This window comes from Coffea eugenioides, chromosome 1, assembly GCF_003713205.1.
Source record: "Coffea eugenioides isolate CCC68of chromosome 1, Ceug_1.0, whole genome shotgun sequence".
NCBI lineage: Eukaryota > Viridiplantae > Streptophyta > Magnoliopsida > Gentianales > Rubiaceae > Coffea > Coffea eugenioides.
In genome coordinates this window covers 45,192,934-45,218,995 of record NC_040035.1, presented here as the reverse complement: position 1 = coordinate 45,218,995, position 26,062 = coordinate 45,192,934, and the positions used below count along the sequence as shown (strand labels likewise).

Below are 26,062 nucleotides of genomic sequence, written 5' to 3'. Positions count from 1 at the left end.
GTCCTGTCTATAAATTTGTGATTGCGTTCTCTTAGTCCCCTTCACTATATCTTACAAATCACAAGCAACCAGAGAAGTCGATCGAGGATGAAACTTCAACAGTTCTCTGGCGATCATCACCATCAGGAGCATTTGATGGATTATGACGAAGCAAAAAAGGTGATCCGCAGGGGGGTGACCCTAAGGAGAGTTTATGCGGACGCTAGGGTGGCCATGCCTGGAAATCAAACTCTCAAGGGAAAGGGTGGCTGGAATTACATTTCCATGGAGCTTGAAAGACGAAACAAGCGATCTGGTATTGAAGACTCCATCAGGACCATCATGTTCTTGGGTTCCTGGAGCCACACTTGAGGCTGATCCATGTGACTTCTTAGTCAACTCTATTTTGCGCAGAATGCTATTCCACAAAGTGAATGACGAAAAACTACCTATTATGCAACTGCACCTATTATGTACTTTCTCAACTTCACAGGATTTTGGGAACACAATAAGAAAGAACTTGGATCGGTATAATAATAATACTACCTGTTTTGTTTGCTAGCCTAGTGTGATTTCTTTTTAGCAGTATTACTTTGAAATTCTCCATGTCACGGTCATAAATGATCGACTTTCTTTCATTTTACCGGAGATGCAACTGCAGTTTTGGTAGATCATAACCAAATTTTCTTTGAGGTGATTTAACATGTACGTTACTAAACGAAAGTGAAGATTAATTGAGAGATTGCTCGTTGAATTTCACAAATCGTACTTATTATTATTATTTTTTAATGTACGTACACCCTCAAAGAAAAATGACAGACAACCATGCTTACCAGTTGGTTTAAAATTTGTGAAAATTTGAGGTCTCCTCTCAAGAATAACGAATTTTGTTCTATTCTTGTAAGGTATATTTTCGAATCCTAGTTTAAGAAAAGTGAATGAGACTTCAGGACAGAATAAGAAATGGAGGAGACCTCCAACTCAGAGACAAAAGGATTGTCTGATATTGTATGACGAGTTGAAATCAGAAAATTGAAGGAGCGGATGGAAAAAGGTCAAGGTGACGCGCGATTTGCCTATAGAGTACAGGAGCATATCGAAACCTGGACCCCTGGAATTGGGTTCTTGACATTCTACAAATGGGCCTGGCCTTGATGTACGATCGGGCCTGAGTCTGCAAATATTCGGCGAGTCCAAAGTCCATGGAAAAACCAAGCCCGTTTATCGACTGAAAATCCTAAAGCGAACGGAATCTCCAGTCAAACTCAAGCTGGAGTACTGAAATTTGTGTGGGCAAGAAGACTAGCCTGAAAATTTTGATTTGGAGCAAGTATGGCATCGTCGTCGGATCACAAGGCAACCGTCATCGACGGCAAAGCAGTAGCTCATACTATACGGTCCGAAATCGCCGATGAAGTCCGTCAACTGTCCCAGAAGTACGGCAAGGTCCGAACTTGCCACTTTTTCTTTCTTTCTTTCTTTCTTTCTTCTGTGTAGTGTTTGAGAAAATGGCAGCAAGAATTTCAGCAAAATTTCCTTGCTTGAAAGTTGAAACGATAACATTTTCCTCCAAAGTTAATATCTGGTCATTCGATTATCTTATATGCATAGGTAGATAGAGGTGAGCTTAACAAAAAGGGCATAAATTGGCCTGATTTTGTGTGGAATTTTGGTGATAAACAGGTCCCAGGATTAGCCGTGGTCATAGTGGGACATAGGAAAGACTCTCAAAGCTACGTGAGTATGAAGAGGAAGGCATGTGCTGAGGTTGGGATCAAGTCCTTTGACATCGGCCTTCCAGAGCAAGTGTCCGAAGCCGAATTAATCAGCAAGGTCCATGAGCTGAATGCAAATCCAGATGTTCATGGTTGGTTAATTATATACCAGATTATTCTTCTTGTTACCTTTACAGCTTTCGGTTTCATCACCAAGCTAATTGAGCTCATAAATATTTTGTTACTAAGAGATCCGATATACTAGTGTTTCATCTTGTCGTAGCTTTGATTTGCCATTTCTTGTCAGTGTATTATTGCTTTCCACAAATCTATGCTAAGGAAGTAAACTTTAAAAAGTAATAATAATAAAAGAGAGAGAGAGAGAGACAGACAAGTTGGAGATTGTGATTGTCACTATTGTTGCAGGTATACTGGTGCAGCTTCCACTTCCAAAGCATGTAAATGAAGAGAAAGTTTTGGGTGAAATTAGCTTGGAAAAAGATGTGGATGGCTTTCACCCTTTAAATATAGGCAAGCTTGCGATGAAAGGCAGAGAGCCTCTATTCCTTCCTTGCACCCCTAAGGCAATATACTTCGGTCTTGAGCACTTAAACGGTTTGATGTAGAAGTTTTCATAATTTGTTTCATGATATGCAACATACTTATATGGGTGAACTACATCGTTATTTGGACATTTTTGAGAGGCTCTATTTCTTGAGCAGGGCTGTCTTGAGCTTCTGTCACGTAGTGGCATTAGCATAAAGGGCAAGAAGGCAGTTGTGGTAGGACGAAGCAATATTGTTGGATTACCTGTTTCCCTACTACTACTCAAAGAAAACGCCACTGTCACTATAGTGCATTCACGTACCAAGGAACCAGAAAAAATTATTCGTGAGGCAGACATTGTTATTGCTGCAGCAGGACAAGCGAACATGGTATCAAGAATTTTTTGTACAACTTTTTCCCTTTTTTCCCTGTGATATAATATCATTGTTGTAATATGTGACGAAGCATCTTTTTCACTATTTCCTTTGTCCTATATCCAATTTGATAGTGAAGAACACGCATGTTCGGGGTTGACATCTTATCTGAGAAGAAGCCCTTATATATGGTCTTGACTTTAGAACCCTGTATGAGATGGTGACCGGTAATTGAATGTAGAGACTTTGCACCATATGTTTCTTCTACAAATAGAACATTACAAAACCAGCATTCAAATAATGGGATGATTAGACCCTAATCAATGCAGAGTTTGTGGCTATGTATCTTCCTTCAAATTTCTTGGGTAAATGGATTGTCAATTCTACTTGATAGAATATCACGTGCTTAGTTACATCTTGTCATAGGATGATGGACATGCTGATATTTTGCTCACTAAAGTACCTAATAATCTGGATTTTCAGATACAAGGCAGCTGGATCAAATCTGGTGCTGCTGTTATCGATGTGGGGACAAATGCTGTGGATGATCGAACTAAGAAGTCAGGTTATAGGCTTGTGGGAGATGTTGATTTCAAGGAAGCAAGCAAAGTGGCTGGATGGATAACTCCTGTTCCTGGAGGTGTTGGACCAATGACAGTGGCAATGCTACTCAAAAATACTTTGGATGGAGCTAAGCGGGTGATTGAGCAATAATTCCTCTTTTAATACTTCTCATCCTAATAAAATGCCAATCAAATCAGAGTCACTGATACAAGGAAGAAAAGTGTACTTTAACGTTTTCCTATGTTTTCACGAGAATCTATCTATACTGTTCAAAATCGATTTCAGGAAAAATTAGAAGCAGTTCTCTTGTTTCACATTACTTGAGCTTTATTAATCTCATAAATATTGTCACGTTCGCATACTGTGGTTTAGTTCATCCTGCAGACTGAATTTAGTTGTTTGTTATAATAATCAGGGAAATCACGAGTAGAATTTTTGTTTTTTCCTAGGCTCTGTTTTGAGTTAATGGGTTAATGGGGCGGCTTATAGGGGTTGTGGATTAGGAATAGTTGCCTTGAGGAGGAGGCGCAAAGATCCATCAAAGCACGCCAAGATTGCTGCATTTGGCTTTTTAGGATCGATAACTTGGGTCAGACTACGGCATCAGCATGCTCAGCAGCAAGAATTGGCTGCTATAACTTGCAATGTCATATTCCGGGGGATTTATTAGGGAAACCGAAATTCTCCATTATTTTTATAAAAATTAAGGGGTGGAAAAGGTTAAAATGGGGCTCGTTGTACAATTCAGCTGGCAAGTCAGCAAACCTCTCAAAGTCGTCATCCTATAGGGAAAACAAAAAGAAAGAGTTATTTGGCGAGGCGCAGGCTGCAGTAAGATGGATGTTAGATGAAGCCGTCAAGGGTTCCAGCAAGGATCCCTGGAGCTAAAATAGGAAGCCTTAACATTGGAGTTAAGGAGTTTGAGGGCAGCTTTAGATTTGATACACCTCGGAGTTTTATACTGATTGATGGACGCCCCTTGATTGATGAAAAAGTCCATCAACGACTCAAAAGTTCCGGCCTCGACGATTCGTATTTCCAGCGGTCCGACGGACTTGTCAAGGGTGCGGCATCTCCTGTAGGTGTAATCAAGCCGTTCCTCCACGGCGACGCAACATTCTTGAAGCACGGTTGGATCGATGGCAAAAGCTTCGTCCACCAATCCATTGTTGTAGGCGATCTCCCAGTAAATGACGTAGTGGCCTGGTACGGTTGAAGCATCGGCACAGCTGGTGTATTCCACTAGTAAAGCATTGTAGGGCTCCAGAAGCTTTTTGGCGGCGGTGATGCTCTTGTGCAAGTCCTCTTCGTTGGTTTTGTCATTGTCGACGCTGAGGACGACGTTTCTCCGACAGATGAATCTGAATTGTGGGGCTTGATTGTGAAATCCGGTCACTTGGAGCACGTCACCGATGCGATACCGATATAATCCTGTTTCATTTCACCAACCAAAAATCATATGAGCCCCCCACTCTTTCCTTCCCCTTAATCTATCTATTAACTGTAGATTTTAACTGTAGATTACTTCAAATTAGAATCACGAGTCTATTTCCTCGTATTCCCTTATCCTGTTAGTGGTTGTTTGGGCAACGCAGGGATGAAATTAGATTTAAAACCTCCTCAATTTTAATGATTCAAAAATCAGTGTGGGTTTCGGATTCACTCAAGCAACGTATCATCATCTCTCTTATCAATCCCCTGGAGCACGAGCGTCGTATGTGCAACAAGTAAGAGTTGAGATTGAATTACGGAATGCTAACCGGCGAATGTGGTGACCACCAACTCGTAGTAGCAACCGACTCTGACGTGCACCAGGTCAACAAGCTTACTGGGGGGAACTTCTTCTTCTTCTTCTTCTTCATCCAGGTCTATCGACCATGTTGCACTCTCTCCCAAAGGAATGAACTCAAAGTAACCCATGTTAGGCAACAGGGTGAAGGAAACATCAGCAGGCTTGCAAAAGGGTTTCAAATTTACTCCGAAGTAGCACTCCGACGAAGCATACATGGTGCATACCAGGGGTAATTTGCCATCGCTATAGTATTCCAGCGATGGTATGTACTGCGACATGGACCCCGTGATCACAGCCTCAATGTACTTGGCCTTAGGCCAAAGGCGACGCACTATTCCCTTCCACGACTTACTGCTGCAAATGCTCTGAATCTCATCAGCCACCAGCGGCTGAGGCCGTAACAGAACGCTAGAGTACATTGCGGATTGACACTGGGCGTCGGTGATCATGGCATGATCGAGTTTTCCGGTGCGGATATCTTGGCACAATTTCCGCCAGTTGCGTTCGAGGAAGGAGATGGCCCGAAGGAATGCAGATGCAAATACGGCGCCCAGGCGGAGGACTTGGTGGCGGAAGACCAGGCCGGCCAGTAACTGGCAGTACATGCTTTGGTTGCTGTCGTAGCAGAGGATGGTTTGATCGGGGCTAGTGAAATCGTTGTAAGGATCGTGGGAACGGTTCTGGAAATGCTGGCTCTTGTAATAACTGGTCAGGACCGTGCGAGCTGGTAAGCCACAAGGAGTAGACATTTCTGCCTTGACGAAATACAGGAACATGGCTTTACCTTCATCAAGCCCACCAACGTACCTAGGCATCAATTAAAGATCTAATGCATCAATTAAGGACACTCCAAGAAACGTTGTAAATTATTTACATAGTATAAATAATTCAGGAAAACGCTGACTTTATGTACTATACTACAAGTCATGGTCTCGAAGAAATTTTGAGTGCTCATTGTCGTGGGTTTCTGCACAATCATTGGCTGGAAAGATCAGCCAATATATTACGCGGGACAGTTCCGTGGAAAAAATTAGTGCAAATTAATACTGTGGAATCTGAAATTCATAAAGAGTCGACTTTTTGATACCGGCAAATATTTACTATCATCACTTAGGAGAGATCATCCAAGAACATGAAGAAGGAAAGGAGGACACAATGATAATGTGAATGGTATCTAACTGGTTGATTATTGGCATGATGAGATTATAAAGAAAGGTTCGTCGGTCAAGATCTTCTTCAATTGATGGCATCAACTTTGGCTCTCCAGCGGACGTGCCTGAGCTGCAAATTAATTAGATTAAAAAAAAATAAAGTGTAAGAAAGTGTAGTCTTATTATGCATGAAAAGCGACTACAGACATGTACGTATGGAGAGTGGATATAGAGAAGAGAGGGACCTGCATAGCATCTCGGTTACAGGTTGAGAGGTAATGAGATTGGAGTTGTCTCCATTGGCAATTCTCTGGATGTAGGGACGGACATCCTTGTACGTTGTCACTGGTACGCAACGCTTGAAATGTGGTACCTGTGATTTTGATTCCACTCCCGCCATGTACTTGTTCAGGTACTCAGTCCCTTTATTCTGCGTCAGGATCATCTTCAAGACCTCCTCCTGGACCTCAGCTGCATTTGCTGTGAGCTTCTCCAGCTCCTTCAATGCCTTCTCGCCCTTGTACTCTAATTTCTTGCCGTCCATCACCATAAAGGATGCACTATTCTCTCTATATGCTGAGAAAAACAACGCTTGCTGTTGAATGTATGTTATAAGAGCTCCCAGGGCCTTCGAGCTTATATAAAGGCCTTCGAGTAACGTTTAAAAGAAAATCAAATATCTTTTTGTCTTGCTTCTTCTCGTCTTGGGTTTCTCTTAATGGCTTGTGGATCGATTCCTTGTCAGAGGGCAATGCGGCAATCAAAGTTCCGTATAAACAACTGTGGCTCCCACATAGGGGGCTCAACACATATCGCTGCAGATACTAGACGCATTAACTTATTCTCAAATCTTGTCACAATGCGTATTATTGTCGGATAACAATTTGATTGATGCCTTGTGTGTATGTATGTTCTACTGCAGTATTTCAGATCTGACAATACTCTAATATTTTTCGCAGATCTAACAATACTATAATGCTCGTTTAAACTTCATTGCTGGACTACAAATTAAGGCTTTTTTTTTTTAAAAAAAAAAAGACTAAATCATCCTTAATTTGCCGTGTGTGCGTCGGATGAAATTAAATGATCCTCAGTAGGATGTTGTCTATACTTGAACTCACACACACCAAATCAATAGAATTCCTCAGATAGAGAGCACATATTCGTTTAGGTTACCACTCAAAACATGCCATCATATTCCACCGCAAATTTGCAACCAAGAAACAAACACGAGCATGGTTAATTAATTAAACTGACCTGCCATATATAGAATTATTCTGTGGGATCACTTTCGTGCTTCGTCAAAGAGGCATTCGTTCTTGCAGCACCAGTTTCTTGATCTTTTCTGATTGATTTTACGTGCTACTTGTATAGAGTATTATTATTTGAAATAATTACTGTAGCACTTTTTGTGATGTGATATATGTGAGATAAAAAAGTGATTAAAAAATGTATTTATGATGCAAACGAAATATTATTTGAGATAATTTCACTGTCCAAACACTCCCATTTTTTTGAGACCTGATGCGCGTGCACACACATATATATGCTGTATATTTTACCAAGTTCTACTTTGTAATCAAACCTCCGAATAGAAAAAATTGTTCCTCGAATTATTGCTACTCCGTAGTAACATGAAACTAATTGTCAATAGATTGTTTAGGATTGAGTAAAAATGTCTGCCTCGAAAGAGTTGAGTTGTAATAGAAACGGATATGAAAAAAGGGATAATTTCAGAAACCTTCCCTGAGATTTCTGACAATTTCACTGAGCTCTCCTGAAATTTGAAAAATTACACATACCTCCCTTGTTATTTAAAATGGTAATTTTACCTTTAAATATTTTAATGAAATTCCCTTATTTGGCATGCTTATACTTAGAATGAATTTTAAAATTATTTTTTCATTCTTTTTCCTTCTTATTCCTTTTTTTAATTTTTCGATAATAAAACTATAGAACTACCACTATTGTCTCTAGTTTTTATTAGAACCAAATGTCAAAAAATTATGATAATTCTACGACTCAAAAAATTCATAAATTCTAAATGAATTATTTCAACATTTTTTTTAATCTTATAAATCTAAATTCATAATAAAATACCATAAAAATATCATATCATAGTAATAAAATTATTATTATAATTGTTTATCAAATAGTAGATATGGACATAAAAATTGTGTCATATTTGCCTTATAATTATACTAAATAATCTTATAATTATATAGAAAAATAAATTAAAACTCATTACACAAGAGTATTTTTGGGTATTCATTTAAAAAATTGACCAAGTTGATATTATTTTAAAGTTTTGTTACCAAAACTATCAAATCAAGACAGGAAAATGTAATTTTTCAAACTTTAGAGAAGCTCAGTGAAATTATTAAAAATCTCAGAGGAGGTTTTGAAATTATCCCTATATATATATATATAAGAGCTGTCAATCATTTTCACAAATTAGGCATATTATAGTTTTCCCCTACAAAAATTTTGGTTTAGGGTATCAGATCTCTGTCCTCCTTTGGGATCGACTGACGTGTAACTCATTAAAAAAGGACCAAAGGACCACGATCATTTTTATGATAGCAACCCTTGTGGCTAACAAGGCCAAGTTGTCTGATAAATAAAACAACTGAATCAGGATGGATGTTGGCATCAAACGGTCATTTCCATCCATATTAAACTTGGTGCACGTACTGATCGGACATTCAAGAGTCATTAACCGTCCCATTAACCTAAAGGGTTTTTTTTTTTTTGGTTGATGAGAGAATCCGCAACCCATTAACCTAAAGTTATTCGTAACAAAGCACACTATCAACCCTTCATTGGATTACAAAGAATAGGACCCTTTCCCGAACCAAAATCAAACGGGATTTAGCAGCAGGGGTTAAAGTACTCGGTATCCTTTTCCTACCGCCTTTGCATGTGATTTTGACCAAATCCATGGCTTGCAGTGATGTACCACCAAAACAAGCTCGGCCACACAACAAATTCGAGATGATTTGAGAGGAATATCTGTGAGACAACACTTTTAGACTGTGTTCAAACTTACTCTTTTTTTTTTTGGGGTGAACTCTAACAAAAAGTCTCCCAAATCCTGAAGTTACTCCCAAGTACTTTACTCTTTCAAAAGCATGTGTATTAAGGAAAAATTAATTACATCAATAGTTCCTCACGTATTACAAATGTGAAATTTTAGTCCATCAAAATTAAAATGAATGATTTTAGTCCTTAATAAATATAAAACGGCCACTTTTGATCCCTGTTCAATTTTTCGATTAAATTTGGCTGAATTCTGTCAGATTCCATCATCTTTCCCGTTGGATTTTGCAAATTTTCCAACCTAACCTGTTAGAAAGTTGTTTCAACAAATTCTAAGACTTGATTTTGGTGTCAATCAAGTTCCCAAATCATTTCAAACATGTCCCAGACTTGAAATCAAATAAAAATCATCGCATAAACACAAATCAAAAGATCAAACGAGAAATCCAAAACTCTAAATTTCTCACCGATCTATTTTCTCCGCAAGACTCAAACAAGGTTGCAATCAGATTATATCGAAATGATTTCTAGGATTCTAAATTTCAAGAACCATGAGAACTTTGAACCCAAAAACCCTGACCAAAATTCCACTGAAAAGTGGGCTAGGGACCAAAATCAAGCATTTTTTATTTGTTAGGGTTCAAAATTGCTCGTTTTGATTTTGAGGAGCTAAAATTTCAGACCGGTGATATATGACGGATGATTGATGCAATTTTTCTTAAAGAGTTTTAACCATGCGCAGAGGCAAAAAAAGAAATAAAAGATGTATTATTCTCAATCATGGCTGATTGTTAGAAAAATTTGCCCCTTTTTTGACTCTACCCTTGGCCGGTTGGGAGTTGGGACCAGCGTTCAAGCGGTCGTCACAAAAATCACTTAGCCTATTTTTGTTTAAAACCCACGGCATGTAATCACATCTATTTAACTCACTTTCAACCGCTTGCAGATAGAAATATTACTATACGTTCCTGTCCCTCCCTCTACCCCTGTTCAGCCTTATCCAACATATGAAAAGTGAGGGGCTCATCCATTGCTAGCTGAAGTCCCGATCATTGATGAGGTTGGTGGCTGCCGCGTCTGCCGTGATTTTTTTGTTGTCTTTTTGCAACAAATGATGGAGATATGTTGTTGTTGTTGCTGCCAATGCCATTTGCCAATGCCTCCCCATCAATTAATATCCTGGATCACCTGACAATGCTCTGCGGGAGGCAATCCAAGATTAGTGGCACCAGACTTTTTTCCCATTAATGGCTAAAAAGGATCTTATAGAGTGTCTAGGGTTGGGCCAGGAAGGTCGCGATGGTGAGGAAATGGATAAATGGGAGGATTGGGATATAATGCTGAAGAAAGCCAACTTTGGAGACGCTTGGCTTATGTTGACTGGACCGTACTCAAGTACCTCGCATGCCGTCACCCCAATGATGCTGTCCGCCATTACCGTTTGCCTCCTTGGACGTATTCCCGCCGTACAACGTTTCATGTGTGATGATGAAGCATCCATCATACAGTTGAAAGCGAGATCCATCCCCAGTTTCACTGAATACATACGTTCAGCGTAGAGCTAATCTGTCCGCCTGTTTCTGCATTTTTGTGGGCGTACGACTTCTCCATTTTTAATATTTGTAAGCACTTTCCATCAGGGTAAAGGTTGCAAGGTACTCCTGTTCTTCTCTTCGTACAGTGAAGGGCAAAGGACAGAGCACAGAATGGAACATCAAACCTTTTTGTTGTTATTGGCACAATTTATGTTATTTGATCGCAAACAGAGACCATGCATCTCTATAATTGCTCAAAAAGTTTGATTTCAAAAGAAAACAGAGACCATATAAATGCATGTATCTCTTCGTCCCATGCATCTGCCCCACTAAACATGAGCAAGAAAGCCAAATGATCAAAGGGGCAGCATTTGGGAATGGTATCGAGGACGAGAAATTTGGGAATGGCGCAGGAAAATTAAACTTGAGAAGCGAGCGCCTTTCTTCTTAATTGCTCCTTAATTCCATTAATTTCCATCTCTCCAAAGTGTGAAGTAACTGAGGCGACACGCTAACCATGCATGCATGCGTGATGATGCATCTTCTGCTCCGCTTGACTTGAGTATATATGCTGATCATGCATCGGTCTTTGGGGAACTTTTCCTTGATCAAGCCATGGTGCATCTTAAAAGAAGTTTTAAGTCCGTCAGTATTTCGGTGCAAGGAAGACAAAAAAAAAAAAGAAGCTATCATATCCTTGGTTTTCTTTCTCGTCGAGTTTTTAATTGCATAATCTTGCTGAAGAGATCTTAATCTTATGGGTAAAATTGAATTTTTAAAAGTTAGAGGTTCTAAATTTGAATCGTTCTTTCGCACTCCCTACTTCTTAAATTGCATATTGCTTAAAAAATAAAATAAATAAATAAAAGTACATAATCAGAATTTCCCTGAATCGCTACTATTGTTCATTGGCAAAGCTCTAATTTTGTAAATTGGAATGCCCCGAAGACCATGAAATGAGACCCTTTGGATAAATCCAGTGTGTCTTGTGCGCCAAGGCAAAAAACTTGTTGCAGTTTTCTGTTAGTAGTACACTATAATATTGCAGAGATGCAGTATTGAACCAGTTGGAATCCTCTGTGCCACTACTCGATGTCAAATTCAGTGTCAATCCCACTAATCACGTGATGGTAAAAGAAATTTAAATAAACAACATATGACAAATTAATTAAATAGGACACTTGGTATAAATATAGAAGTGACACTAAATTGCCACTGAAAAAGTGGCACTAAGGATCCCGTGTGGTATTGAACAGGGTCCACAGACCAATCCCAAACAATCCTATAATTGGAGCAACTAAGAAGTAAGAACCAAGAAGGACTGTTGTTTTTCTCGTCAATTGATTGATACCGTCTATTTATTCGTGCTTCCTTTTCTGTAGTTTTTTTTTTTATTTGTTTATTTTCTGAGACCAACGGTGTGAGATTACGCCCTTTTTCCATTTGTTGTTTGGGCCGTGATATGGACCAAAGTCATTTAGCTAGAGGAACCGTCATACTGCCGGCCCAATGGACTGAGATTCAGAATTATGGGCCATATGCTTGGATTCTTTTTTGTAGGCTCCCCTATTTTGTTCATTAGCTTGTCGTTAGTTATTGTAATTTAAGGAATCAAAAAAGAAATAAAATGAAATATTTATGTAGAAAAATATGATAATATAATAAAAAGTAAAATAGAAAAAGGTTTGAAAAATGAGGCAGAAGATCCTTTCCGTTGTATTGCTCTCAAACGTTCTCCTTGCATATTCACTTATATAACTAACCAATGACTGAGGAGAGGTTTGGATAGAGTATTATTTAAAATATTATTTGAAATAATTACTATAACACTTTTTGTGATGTGATATATGTGAGATAAAAATGTGGTTGAAAATATAAAAAGATGGATTGAGAATGTGTTTATGATGCAAGCGAAATATTATTTGGAATAATTTGCTATCCAAACACTCCCAATATTATTTGAAATAATTACTGTAACATTTTTTGTGATGTGATGTATGTGAGACAAAAAGATAATTGGAAATATAAAAAGGTGGGTTGGGAAATGTGTTTATGATGCAAGCGAAATATTATTTGAGATATTTGTGCTATCCAAACACTTCTTTATAAAATCTGATGAAAATACTTATTAAAATAAACTTTAGTTTTTACTGTTAAAAATTTCTTGAACAAAAAGAGGCCACTATTAAACTGGAAACTATAATACTTTGTTAAAAATTTCAGGAACAAAATGGCCCCCTTTTTTCTTTTTTTCCTATGCTGAGGAAATGCTTGGCCGGCAGTCAGGCCAAGGGGCATTCTGCAAAATACTGCTGGGGGGACAATGAAACGAAACGTTTTACTGACAGACAACCACTACGACATCGTTGTGCAAAGATAGGCAACCAAACGACGTCGTGCGATGAGGAGTTCCAACAAAAACCGAACTGGTGTATGGATAAACACATAACTTCGAGCTGGGAGTGGTCGTCTTTTATGGCTGTGGTGGCAAGTCTTGCCCTCCATCGTCATTGTCCCGTTTCTCCTGCATCATCATCCTCGTCAGTAACAAGGGTACGGACATGGATTCCCCTCCCCAACTCAGCAAGAAGGCCCTTTTGGACTCGGACTTTATCTGAGTCTACAGACACAGCTCACTCTTCTTCTTCACTCGTATGCCTCTCTTCTCCGTCGTCGTCTTCTTCTTCTTCTTCTTCATCGCCGGAAGTGACTACACCACCCACTGCTGAGTCTTGCATCAACTTGGGACTCTCCCTCTTCTCCAAAGGACGGGTATTTATCTGTATTCTTTTCTGTCTTTCTTTCTCGGATTATTGCTAATTTTAGCACTGGTAGTAGCAGTAGGACGCAATTGAATCTTGCAGTAATTATGCATGTCCTTTGTTCTGTGTTTGTACTACTAAAGGTAATTTCTTGTACTAGCTGATACTTCTGGGTAGTTCTCTTACATTTTTTAGTACTGGCGTCCAGACTCCAGACTATGAGCTACCCTACCCCTATATATGTAAATGCAATGGAAGGAAGAACACGTCCCACTCCTACTTGCCTTGTTTATGGGGGAAATCAGCATCCACTAATCGCTGAGAACCAAAAAGTCAGTGTCTCAAGATTTTGATTGGTTATTGCGATAATTGCATTCATGTGGTCATCATATTAGCTGGGAAAAAATGTCTTGCTGGGATCATATCTCCCCCACATTCTAGTCGAAGATACTAAAATTGCAGTTCGTAAAACCCGGAACAATAATAGCGTCAACATTGTGTGAAGTTTGTATTCTTATTGGATTGGCACTCGTTTATCATTAGGTTAAAGATGCTCTGTCGCAGTTTGAAACTGCCCTTACTCTGGATCCTAATCCAATTGAGGCTCAAGCTGCGTTTTATAACAAAGCCTGCTGTCATGCTTACAGGTACGAAATTTCAGAAATTTTCCTTTTCTATTCCTGTCCCATCTTTAGTTTTAGATGATGCTTACGTCTTACAAAGAAAGAGCTTAGGACGCCATAATTTGATCTTCGACATAATGCCTTTGTCTTTTAGTTTGCATTCTACCTAACATATCGTCCTTGAAATATTTGATCTTTGGGAGTTCCACTGCATGATGTTCTCATGCTGTAATTTGTTTACCTAGTTCAACCCTTTTTTGTTGTATTTGCTATTTATTTTGCATTTCCCTTTGAGACAAGGACTGTACATCCTCGTGGTGGCTTTTAACATTGTGAATCTAGATTGAGGAATCTGATAATGCTGTTTACTTTTCTATGCAAGAGGGGAAGGAAAGAAAGCTGCTGACTGCTTGCGTACAGCTTTGAAGGAATATGACCTCAAGTTTGGCACAATTCTGAATGACCCAGACTTGGCCTCTTTCAGAGCATTGCCTGAATTTAAAGAGTTGCAAGAAGAGGTTTGTATCTCATCCTGAGTGTTATTTGTCTATTCTGGGTGTTGATGTGGATCTTAAAGTTTGTACTATGTTGGTTAACAGCATTTATTAAGTTTCTTCAAGTTATGAGATGTAATTCAAAGTTGCATGTTGTGATTTAATTATGCAGGCTAGGCTAGGCGGGGAAGATATAGGGTACAGTTTTCGGAGAGACCTTAAACTTATCAGTGAGGTCCAAGCACCTTTCCGTGGTGTTCGGAGATTCTTTTATGTGGCGCTTACTGCTGCTGCTGGAATATCAATGTTTTTTACAATACCCAGACTATACCGATCAATTAAAGGTGGTGATGGAGCTCCTGATATTTGGGAGACTGCAGGAAATGCTGCAATAAATATTGGCGGTAAGCCAAAATCTTGGTTTTCTTGGTGATGTGTGCATTTGGTGTGATTATTTAATCTTTTGAGAATAAAAATGTGCTTCATAAATGATTCAGCTTTTGTATCAGCAACTTACAGGTATCATTGTTCTTGTGGCTTTGTTTCTCTGGGACAATAAGAAAGAGGAGGAACAGCTTGCACAAATATCTCGTGATGAAACCCTCTCAAGGCTACCTTTGCGCCTTTCAACTAACAGGGTTGTTGAACTCGTTCAGTTACGAGACACTGTCAGGCCTGTAAGTCAGTTAAATAAAAATCTAACTAAATTCTCCCGAATATTGCTCTTGGTAGGGTCACAGTATCCCATCTAATGTTCCTAATAGGAAGCATAGTCCACTTGTAGGTTATTTTGGCTGGGAACAAGGAAACAGTCTCCTTAGCACTCCAGAAAGCCGAAAGATGCCGGACTGAGCTCCTTAGGAGAGGTGTTCTTCTGGTTCCTGTTATTTGGGGTCAGAATAGTGACAAACCAGCAGAAAAGAAAGGCTTCGGTCTTTCTCCAAAAGCTGCCGCTTCTCTTCCATCATTAGGGGTTCGTAAAAATGTTTTTGTTGATATTGACACTTTTTTCCCCTACTGAGAGTGTTCTACTTTGTGTATTTTTTGTCGACCTTTGTGTCCCATCCCCTCCCTGTCTATCCATGCCTGATGGACCAAACAACTACCCCTCTCCACCCTCAGCCCTCCCAATGCTTTATCCCTACATATTTTAAACTTCTACAGCTTACCTTCCCCAGGTCTAAAATCCTTGTTCTACCACTGTGCATATACCTTTATCTCATGATGTTTGGCTCTTTGGAGTTCGTATTACCCTTCGTAGAGTAGCATAAACCAGTTGGGGTACTAAATATTTAAATCAACACTTGGTTGGAGTTGGTTTCAGTGGAGACTTACATCACCAAGTTGATTATGAGTAAGTTTTCAGTATTATTAGCTTTCTTTTTCCTGGATAATGCTTCTTGGAACAATGCAGGAAGATTTTGACAAGCGAGCTCAATCAGTAGTTACCAAATCAAAATTGAAGGCAGAGATTAGATTCAAGGCAGAGCCAGTATCACCTGTGGAGTGGGAAAGGTCATTTTGTTCTTCTAACATGCTTAGCTTCCATCTTCGAAGAACTCTGTGTTTTACATAGCTCATCTTTTCTCTCTCTCTCTAAGGCCATAGCCCATCTTTACATGGATAAAGAACCTCTAAACTTTTTCTTTCATTTTAATAGATAAATAATATTGTAAAGAGGTATGCAGGTTTCTTAGGTTACTGTTACTTTCAAGTAGTCATTTCTGTTTGCCTTTTGTTTTCCTCTTGTTCAGGTGGATTAAGGATCAACAGAAGTCAGAAGTTGTTACTCCTGGTGAAGATGTCTACATTATACTTCGTCTAGATGGCCGTGTCCGCAGATCAGGAAGGGTAATTACTCATTGCCAGAAAATTACTTTTCTCATCATTTTCTTCTTGTTAATTTCTTAATTTTCTCTCTCTTTTTGCTCCCTGGATCACTAGTTAGATGAGGTTCCCTTTTCTCCCTTAACCTCTAATTGGAATAGTACTAGATTGGGTAATGTTCTTTTTCCACTCTTGTTTTGTTTTTTTTTTTTTTTGTTGGTGTTGTTGAGAGGGGGGGGGGGGTGTGGAATCGCACAATTTAACATGGAATGGATGGTCAGTTCAGTGGTAATGCTCCCTCCCCCAACCAAAAATAAAACACCCACATGCAACCGAAAGAAGGAAGACACTTTTTTCCTCCTCCTAAATGTTTACTTGCCCATTGAATGCCAATACTAGGTGTGTAGTGGAAAGCACGCTCTAGGTAATGTTCCATTTGAAAATTATGTGCACTCATTTGGCTTGCTTGGTCACATTGAAATGCTACATAATATGAAAATCCATTATAGCAGTTGTAATATTCTATGGATGGTTGGTATTTTTTATGCCATCTTTTGCATGTCACCTTTGGATGATCTGATAACCAAGTGTATCCTCTGGTGGCTATTATTGAGGAAAATCCAGTTTCTAAACCCCTCCCCCCCAGTTTTACGTGAATGTATTAGAAATGATCTTTCATTTTCAGGGTATGCCTGACTGGCAACAAATTGTGAAGGAGTTGCCAGAAATGGATGCATTGTTAAGCAAGCTAGAAAGATAACATTGATTGCTTCGACGGTTGATGCAGATTGGACGACACTTGTAAGATATAGAAGTTGGTTCTTTTATTTACAAGTTGTTTACATAGAAGGGTATTGCTGTTGCTGTTGTTGTCTTGCAAAGTTTCCCCTTGTGGCATTTTATGTAATCTTTGTTTCTGAGGATTCTACTCTTGAGATGAAATGCTTCTCTATTCTTGTTCAAATGTCGTAATTTGTCTTTTCGTGGATGTAATTTTTATTTGTAAATTGATGGCATTCTGATTATTTGCTTAAAGCTGCGAGGCCTGTGTTTGTGAATGCATATATTTTCTCTTTGGATCTTGATTCTCGATCACGATCATCTGGGAAAAGAAGAAAATATAAGGGTCCGTTTGTTTCGGGTGAAAATGTTTTCCAGGAAAATATTTTCCTAATTTCCCGTGTTTGGTTACACAAAAGTTACTGAAAACATTTTCCTATGTAAAATATTTTCACTCATTTTATGGAAAACAACTTCCCTTCCAAACTTACTGAAGTTGTTTTTCGAAATGCATGCATCCCGCCTGTAGTATGTTCCAAACTTACTGAAAACATCTTGTGGTATGTTCTTTTTTTTTTTTAGTGTAAATAGGAGGATTCGAACCCAAGACCTCTTCCTTACACTCCTTCCCCCGTACCACCCAACCCAACCCAACCCTCCCCCTAGTATATTCAAAATAAAAAAAAAATCTCATCCTGCTCATCCTATGCTAGTAATTAATTATGTATAATAGGAACATTCTTTTTTAGAGAAACTTTCAACAGTGAGAGTGCAAGATATATGTCACAATAAGCATTGCATGTGATTGATATTTGACACTAAATGGCCAGCAATTTGTTGATTGCTTAAGGAGATATTTTTTATTCATATATACATTTCTCCAAGATTTTTTAAAGTTAAATAATGAGATAAATTTTCTTATTTTGCATGGGAAGAAGTATGTAGTTATAATGTGTAGAAAGTAAAGATAGAGATAAAAGTGAAAATATTTCAAAAGTTAAACAAACACCAGAAAAATGAAGTAAAAAAATATTTTCAATAAGCTAACCAAACACCTGAAAATGATGAAAGGGAAATGATTTTCATGGAAAATTACTTTCACGGAAAATATTTTCCCAAGGAAAACATTTTACTTCCAACCAAACAGACCCTAAATGGATTTGAATTGGCTTTGGTAGAAGGATATCAAAAGGTATTGCTGGAAACTGGGATTTTAGATTCCTTAATGAATCGAAGGAAATCTCCATTACAATGCCCGCAGCATTGCGATTTCATAAATGAGTGGTTGAGAAAGGTCGGGGAGGGGCAGAACTATACACAGCTGGATGGAGAGGCAATAATGCCTGTTCAGACTGGTCATTTCTGGTGTTAAAAAGTTCAGCCCAACTCCAACGCCAACCTTCATCGAGAAAACCAGAAGCCTGCTGTGAGAATTGGAAGAACCAAGAAAATAACACACACACACACACACACACACACACACATATATATAGGTTACTGCAGCCGAGGTAGGAAAGGACCAGGGAGAAGACTGAAGAACCAACGAACAAAGGACAATCTTGTGGTTTTTATTTTGCTCTCTCAATTAATGTGATTTTACATCTTGAAAGAGAAGTTTGACCCAAGTCAAACTCAATTTGAAGAATCGAAACAGGACTGGCGTGGTGGCAGCTTCGTTGGTACGCACGAGTCGAGTAGTAGCTGAAAAAATTATTTGACCGATGAAATGAATATATCATCTAGTGACGTGACCCTGATTGATAGTGCTTGCAAATTTTCCAGCGAAATATCCGCACGGGATTTGACGAAATGCATTAGTACCTAAAAATCACGTTGAAATTTTCTTCCACGTTGAAATTAATTACTCCGAACACAAAGGGATGGTGTCCCGTCCCGTTTGTATTTAAGTAGCAAGCAATCCTAGCTAATTAGTGAGATTGTTCAGTAGTAGCGGTAATTTTTTAGCAGTTGGCATCATTTTCCATGGTAGGTTTTGACAAGATCAAAGCTCAGGGTTCGCGACAGCAATGAAGACGCGCTTGAAGGATACTCATACTTTCTTGTTTTTTTGGGGGTTAGGTCTGGTAAAAATAATTTTGAATAATTTGGGTGTTAGATTAGGACAACTAAACAGGTGAAGGTTGTTGTGCAAACCCAATCTTGCCTTTTGCGTTGTGGTCTCTTACCAATGTACCCGTAATTCAACATCTTATGAAAATCTTAAAAAAAAGACCACTCTCTCTGTAATTAATGTTTAGGAAAATGAATGGGTGCATGTTTAATTTTGGCCTTAATTTCTGTTTTTCTTTTCCTACAATCCATTTTCCTACAATGAAAGCGTCTTCCATCATATGTAGTATGTATTCTGGTTGTTTCAAGAAAAAAAAAAAAAAAGGAAAGGTGCTAGCAGCCCATTTGCCAGCTTCAGGCAAAAGGACAACAAATGAGAGAAAGGGAGAATTTATTTGATTCAAGTCAGTTGCATGGAAACAAGAATACTACTACACTACACTAGTAGATGATGAAGGGCAAACATATTATTGTGAAGGGCATTGAGCTAAAATGAACTTTTTGTCTGTCGTGTATACCTGGATGGGTCACTTGCTTGGCAATTAATTTGTGATTTAAACGAAAGAAACTCTCCGATAGCATAAGCATTATTATTATTATTTGACAATTGGACGTTGAGAATTAAAGGGTACAAACTTCTTAATTCACCTGGAAAATCTTCAACATGAAACGTTTACTGGTTTCATATATTTTCTTATTCTCCAATATTGAAAGGCCTTGAAGCCAAAGTGTGTGTGTGTGTGTATGCCTTAATTGGTCCTAATTAATTTTTTAATTATTTTATTTTAATTATTTGGAAACAACTGCAGCTCTCGCTGTCTCACTATTCAAATTCGAAAGGCATATAACTATAAATAGCGCTGCCTTGGCATTCTTTCGCTTCGGAGTTCAAAAAAATTCCAAAAAAAAAAAGAAAGAAAGAAAGGAGAGTCGTTCAACTAGCCCGTCGGAAGAAGAAGAAGTAACCCTGCCAACTTTTACCTGTTTAGCAGTTTGATGGCGAAAAACTCTCCGTCCGATCACCTGCTCTTGTACAGTTGCATAGTATTTATCATCGTTTCAGGTCGGCCGATCTCAGCCGGCTTGGACCACCAAGAGTTGAATACTTGGATGCCGATGAAAGCAGCAGCCAGCTGCCGCGGTTCAATAGCAGAGTGCTTGGGCAGCGGCGAACTCAGCATGGATTCGGAGATCAACCGGCGCATATTAGCGACCAGAAATTACATAAGCTACGGTGCTCTGCAGAGGAACACCGTTCCATGCTCTCGCCGGGGTTCTTCCTACTACAACTGCCAGCCTGGTGCTGAAGCAAACCCCTACACCCGCGGTTGCAGCGCCATTACTCGTTGCCGGAGTTAAAAAGCCTCTTCTTTTTTTCTTCGCTTCTCTATCTCTCTTCCGTATTTTAAGTACGGAGCAGCACCATTATTCGTTGTAGTAGTTACTACTGCTTTTTACGTGTGTGTGTGAATGAAATATTGAATGCTCTTACTTACTATATGTTGTTTAATGTTTACTAGAGTATGTATGATAGAGTAGTAATTAATAATCGGTCCTCCTTCAATATTCCTGCAAGCGCAAGGTAGGGTCTTTGTTTCAATAATGTTTCTCCATAAGATTCTTCTCTTTCTTTCAGAAAAAAAAAAATTTAATAAAAATGCGACTACGCCAATTGCTGATTTGCCAGAAAAGCAAACCTGCAGTTCTTTTTTTTTGCATTCCCAGAAAAATTATTTTGTCTGCATTGGAATTTTGCTGCTACCGTTCCATTTCCCAGGATCGGGAAACCAAAGGCCTTTCATTCCAAATTCAGTTCCGGTATCTTTGCTGTAGAAATACACAAAACCGAAAGAGCTCACCAGTTGATAACTATTATATTTGCCGGCACCATCTGGCTTTTCTTCTCACAAATACTAGTAGTAGTAGCTCCTCTTTTTGAGAGTTCCTAGGCACATGAGTTTTCCCTTGTTAACACTTAAATACGGCAGTGCATTGGCCCCAAATTTACGCCATTACTAATTTCTTTGTTTCCCAAGTGCAGTTCGAGTATTGTTGTAATCAACTTAAATCAGTAACCCACGAGCTTGTCGGTTATATTTGTTAAAAAGTAGCTATAAAAAAATATTTATTATATTTCAATAAATCATTTCTATTAATGTTAACAGATTCCGTCCCCTTTACAATTTAGTTTAAAGCATGAGATGTCGTTTTGTACGTTTTGAAACACGGGAGACTATTCTGTATATTAGATTTATTACAAGGGGATTTTTTGTTTTTTACCCCAAAAAAAAAAAACTATTATCTCATTAACGCAAATCAACTCGTTCATGGAGTCTCAAAAAACGAAGACTTCTCTTCCATTTGTTGTTCTATGGAGGAGTATCATCCAAGATTACAAAATTCCGAACAAGCAGGAAAAAGTCCCCCGAGCCTCATGGTTGTTTCTTTTTGGTTGTCAATCTACTATTTGGATCATCAGCATATGGATTTCCAGGTGAAGCAGTCCAGAGCCCCCCTAACACAACTAAGTGGACTACCAAAAGCAACAGAGATGAATAAACATTGGAAGGATACACGTTCCAGCACAACTCTACCACCACAAACAAAGTTAAACTGCAGAAGAAAAGATTTTTGTCATCAAATCCATGATAGGTAACCACATAACTCGGGAAAAAAAAAAAGAAAAGAGTTTTCGCCACCCAAGATGAACCATACCGCAGCAATGTGGGAAACGGGGTTTTCCACAACAGATAGGGCAAGCTATAAAAGTACCTGCGCCAGAAAACACCTCTCGCTGTTAAACATTACTTACATACCTGCGCAACTGAAGCTGAACAAATCATTTCTAAAATAGCACCACATGATTAATATATTTTGAAGCACTAATGAACACCCAAGTGCATTAAAAGATGCAGTAATCCATTAAGTTCATAGCTAAGGCAACCTATCAGGGAAGGTAACCAAAACTCATGTAGAGGATAAATACAACCTAAAACTGGCAAACTAGAGGTTAACTGGAAGGGGTTGGTCAACCCAGCACTCCATCTTCAGTGCTGCAGGGCATGGCAACTAGCAGTCTACAACCTACTGTTTATTGACTCCTCCTTTCACAAAATGCAGAAGAGAAGAAACAAAAAACCATGTAGAACTCACCAGGAATAGAATTGATAATGCAAAGAACGTGCACATACAATGCCAATGAAGTTCCCAACAAACATAGTAGTCGCAATATCTGAACGGGAATACAAAAAGTTATACAAGCATTGTAGAACTTGAAAGTCTAAAAGGAGAACAGGGACGAGCGTCCTAGAGGAGACAAAAGTTAAAAGAGAAAAAAGGAGGACAAATACATGGAGCTTCACTTACACTCTGTTCTGAGAAGTTTCGTTGTTGAACTAGTACAGTAAAAACTTGTCATTGAAAAAGAACTTAGCTCAGCAATTTTTAGCCGCAAGAGAGAAGGCAATCCTCCTTCATGCCTGAAGAAACAAAAATAAATGAGGCCACATCTTCAAGTTAAAAGCCTGCAAACATCTATTCCACAAAAACGACTTCTATCTGAACAGTGGAAGCACTCCTTTCACAAGCTATGCTGACTTCCCCAAGAGTCAAAAGAGGGTCATCCCAACCCTTCCCTCACTATGTTACTTTCTAAAAGGTAAATGATAAGAAAACAATAAGGGCTCAATGCCTTTTCCCCACTCTCTCTTCATAAAGCACAGGCAAGCTTATTTGGTTTTCATTATACTGGACAAGAGAATTCAAAAGTACTGGCCAAAGATATCCTTCAATGCGTGCCTACGGATCTATTAACAGTAAAGGCAAATTTACAAGAACCGTACTCACCTGCACCATCTATAATGGGCAAAAACAGTAAGCAAACCAAGATGAGCAACCAGCAGAGCAACAGCAAATTCTCTTGATATAAATGTTGGTTCAGGAACGAATTTGAAATTAACAGACCTGTGACAAAGACATAGTTAGTTTCCAATCAACATTCTATTAGTAGACCAAGTCAAAGAGAACTTGTATTCAGCATTCTATGAATGCCAGCAAGATGAGAGAAAATAACAAAATAAAACTTCACAAACACAAACCCATGAAATAAACAATTATTTAGAACCTAGATACATGGCCATCACAAAAAACAAATGCTTTCTTAATTGTGTGAAAGGCCAAGCTAAATATAACACATAGAAAATAAGATTAATCTCAGCAAACATTAGGAATAAGGGCATGCTACTTCCCTCCTTTTTGATGAATTTCATGAATTTGAAAAAATTACCAGAAGTGGATGAAGACACGTCCCAGGTTAAAAGCTTTTGAAAGATATGCAACTGGATGCGTTAATAAAAATGGGAGCCCCAAGAGTATCTGCAGAACCATCTCTCAGTGAAAAGCAGAAGCATATGCAGATTTCAGCTGGAGAGACCTCCATGTTTAATTGATTGAAGTCAAAATCCAACTCACCTAACATGGAAAACGATTAACAGATGAATAAATATCTAAATGATCTTTTCTAGCCATATAAATTTAAAGAACATTCGACTACATCTTGTATATCCAGGTAAACATAGTTTAACAATAAGCACCTGTACTAATGCTGCACCTGCTAAAGCAGATATTACTCCAAAAACATCCATAGCCTGCATTTTAAGTTTAACAAAAGCAGCAATAAAAATGTGCTCTACAAATGCTTTCACCAGATCCAAACTTTCAATAAACATGGCCAAACAGAGTATACCTGCAACATGAGGATTAACAAAGCAGGAGCATAAAGAAGCACATTCATCTTTACAGAAACAGCTGCGCTGTACTAACAAGAACAGAATCGTGCCCATCTTAACGAAGAAGTACTTAATGTATAAGGAAACACTTGCACAAACCACCAAGAAAGAAGCCTGTGAACTCTACCTGAAAATAATCAGACCTAGATGCCACTTTTGTTTGAGTAGGAAAAACAAAGCAGCATGAAGGAAAGTCGTGGCAAAACAGTCATTGAATAAGCGAAGTACAAAGATAGAATGAACCCTCTTAGACAAAGCGAGTAGGGAAAGTGCCCACCAAGGGACCTGCAGCAGCATTGCATTTGAATAAATAATGAGAACGTTGACCACGAATGTGAAGATCAGGCAAAACAAATGAAAAGAAAGCCATGAACTGCAACATTAGCAAAGTTCAGCTGATAAGCATCAATCTTTACATTCTAGATGTCTGTTTACAGATATCACAGTCCCTTACAGAATATATTGGTTCCGTTGGATTCCTAAGCCATTTTATGATGCACATCTTAAAATTTCCATCAGGCACGTGCATTAGGAGAGCGTTCATGTTTTTTGAAATTGTGGGCACACTATCCATAAATTTCAGCAATCGAAAGGATTTTGTTATCATACCACGCTGGTCTTCACGTAGATGGACAACACGATTGCAAGATTCACAATGTAGAGAAGACCAAAGAGAATCTGCACTGACATGGAAGAGCAAAATCGGTAAGACTTTGAAGTAGAAGACAATCAACACATAAAAGACATGAGATAATTGGATGTGATAGTACTTCCGGTTCCGGAGCTTACTTGTACTAGAAATTAGTAACAGCAAATTCACTGACTTCACGGCAATCATACCGAAAAGCAGCTAAAACTAACAAGTTTCAGTATCAAGACAGCTAAGAATAAGGTAGAAGTGATACCTGAGCAGGATAAACCTGACCGCGGGTAACATGTTGGAGGGCAGAATATATGTAAAGAAAGCCCGCAGGATAAACCAGAGGGCCAGTGTCCCCTTTCAAGTTTCCATAATCTCTCTCTCCTTCAAGAAACCCAGTGACCTGCTCCCCATGAAAAATGTGCACATGCGTATTTAACGAAAATAAACATGAATTGAAGGTCAGGAAGTAAAATGATCACATCATTCTGAGTAAGAATGGAGTCCATAGAAGTCACAGGTCCACCCACCTGTGACATGTAGGCGTCCCAATCGATCTTCGTATCTGGAAATTTGCAAAAAGAAAACCCACTCCATTACTAAATCTACTGCTCAAAATAAAAGTAAAGATAGCAGAGATAATTGGTATTTACAGGGAACATAGGCGATAATGAGTCCGACCAGGATGGCATCGGCGAAGAGCAAAGCCAACGCAAAAGGTACTTGCGGGTTTTTGAGGAGTTTCTGGAACGTCGAAACGGGTTTTTGTATGGCCTTGGATTTAGGGGGCGATCGGAGCGCCATTGGGTTGCCTCTGTCAGCGAGCGTTTTTTTTTTTTATTTTATTTCTTCGCCTGCTAAATTGGGTAGGTTTTTTTTTTAAGCTCAAACGGTTCGACGGCGTCCGGCAGCCCTATCAGTAGTCACCTGTCTGGGTCTCTGCGTCCGTGGCACGCTTTCGTTAAGTTTGGACTAAAGGCGTATTTTGAGTTGCGTCTTCTGCGTGGAAAACGCCTGTTTGCCTGCGTCGTCGTTTTGTAGATGAGTGTGTCAAATCTCTCTCTCTCTCCCTCGCTCGCTCCCTCTACTCCACCTCTTCCTTCTTTTTTTTTTTCCCCCCTTCTTTTTTGTGTGAAAGAAAAAGTTACTGTTGGTCAATGATCATACTTCCAAATGACCATTTTGCTCTTTTTTTCCCAGCTAAATCTAATTTTTCATCAGGTCAAGGTAATAATAAACAGTGAATCTTCTTTACCTTTCCTAATGCTTACATGTGTTTTTGTTCTCTTTTTTTTTTCTTTTAAAAAAAATAAAAGAAAGAAAGAAATAGGCGTTCGATTTCATCTAACCTCAATTCCCAACTTCCATGATTTTATGCTTGTAT

General features: G+C 38.8%; 5 protein-coding genes across 5 annotated transcripts; 3 read left to right on the top strand and 2 right to left on the bottom strand.

The window, feature by feature from the left end:
* Positions 1–1,231: 1,231 nt before the first annotated feature.
* LOC113775254 (bifunctional protein FolD 2-like) lies at positions 1,232–3,539 on the top strand. The gene is made up of 5 exons (XM_027320052.1): positions 1,232–1,425; positions 1,663–1,846; positions 2,121–2,278; positions 2,417–2,629; positions 3,098–3,539. Exons 1-5 carry the CDS (start codon positions 1,312–1,314, stop codon positions 3,326–3,328), a joined length of 900 nt encoding a protein of 299 aa, XP_027175853.1. The 5' UTR covers positions 1,232–1,311; the 3' UTR covers positions 3,329–3,539.
* Positions 3,540–4,003: 464 nt separating this feature from the next.
* Positions 4,004–6,665, bottom strand: LOC113750640 (putative indole-3-acetic acid-amido synthetase GH3.9). The gene is made up of 4 exons (XM_027294599.1): positions 6,367–6,665; positions 6,150–6,251; positions 4,939–5,777; positions 4,004–4,609 (listed from the first exon to the last, which is right to left on the bottom strand). The coding sequence occupies exons 1-4, from the start codon at positions 6,663–6,665 to the stop codon at positions 4,035–4,037; spliced, it is 1,815 nt and encodes a 604-aa protein (XP_027150400.1). The 3' UTR covers positions 4,004–4,034.
* Positions 6,666–13,016: 6,351 nt separating this feature from the next.
* Positions 13,017–17,463, top strand: LOC113780052 (protein LOW PSII ACCUMULATION 1, chloroplastic). Its single transcript, XM_027325876.1, has 9 exons — positions 13,017–13,467; positions 14,001–14,104; positions 14,463–14,598; positions 14,747–14,978; positions 15,094–15,251; positions 15,359–15,547; positions 15,989–16,089; positions 16,329–16,425; positions 17,087–17,463. Exons 1-9 carry the CDS (start codon positions 13,129–13,131, stop codon positions 17,159–17,161), a joined length of 1,431 nt encoding a protein of 476 aa, XP_027181677.1. The 5' UTR covers positions 13,017–13,128; the 3' UTR covers positions 17,162–17,463.
* Positions 17,464–20,247: 2,784 nt separating this feature from the next.
* LOC113773557 (rapid alkalinization factor-like) lies at positions 20,248–20,610 on the top strand. The gene has a single exon (XM_027318197.1). It carries the CDS (start codon positions 20,248–20,250, stop codon positions 20,608–20,610), a length of 363 nt encoding a protein of 120 aa, XP_027173998.1.
* A 928-nt stretch (positions 20,611–21,538) lies between these two features.
* On the bottom strand, positions 21,539–25,607 carry LOC113752353 (dol-P-Man:Man(5)GlcNAc(2)-PP-Dol alpha-1,3-mannosyltransferase-like). The gene is made up of 13 exons (XM_027296473.1): positions 25,332–25,607; positions 25,209–25,243; positions 24,944–25,081; positions 24,648–24,716; positions 24,166–24,323; positions 23,996–24,062; positions 23,844–23,897; positions 23,537–23,625; positions 23,098–23,214; positions 22,618–22,730; positions 22,405–22,483; positions 21,967–22,023; positions 21,539–21,864 (listed from the first exon to the last, which is right to left on the bottom strand). The coding sequence occupies exons 1-13, from the start codon at positions 25,480–25,482 to the stop codon at positions 21,684–21,686; spliced, it is 1,308 nt and encodes a 435-aa protein (XP_027152274.1). The 5' UTR covers positions 25,483–25,607; the 3' UTR covers positions 21,539–21,683.
* Between the last annotated feature and the right edge of the window lie 455 nt (positions 25,608–26,062).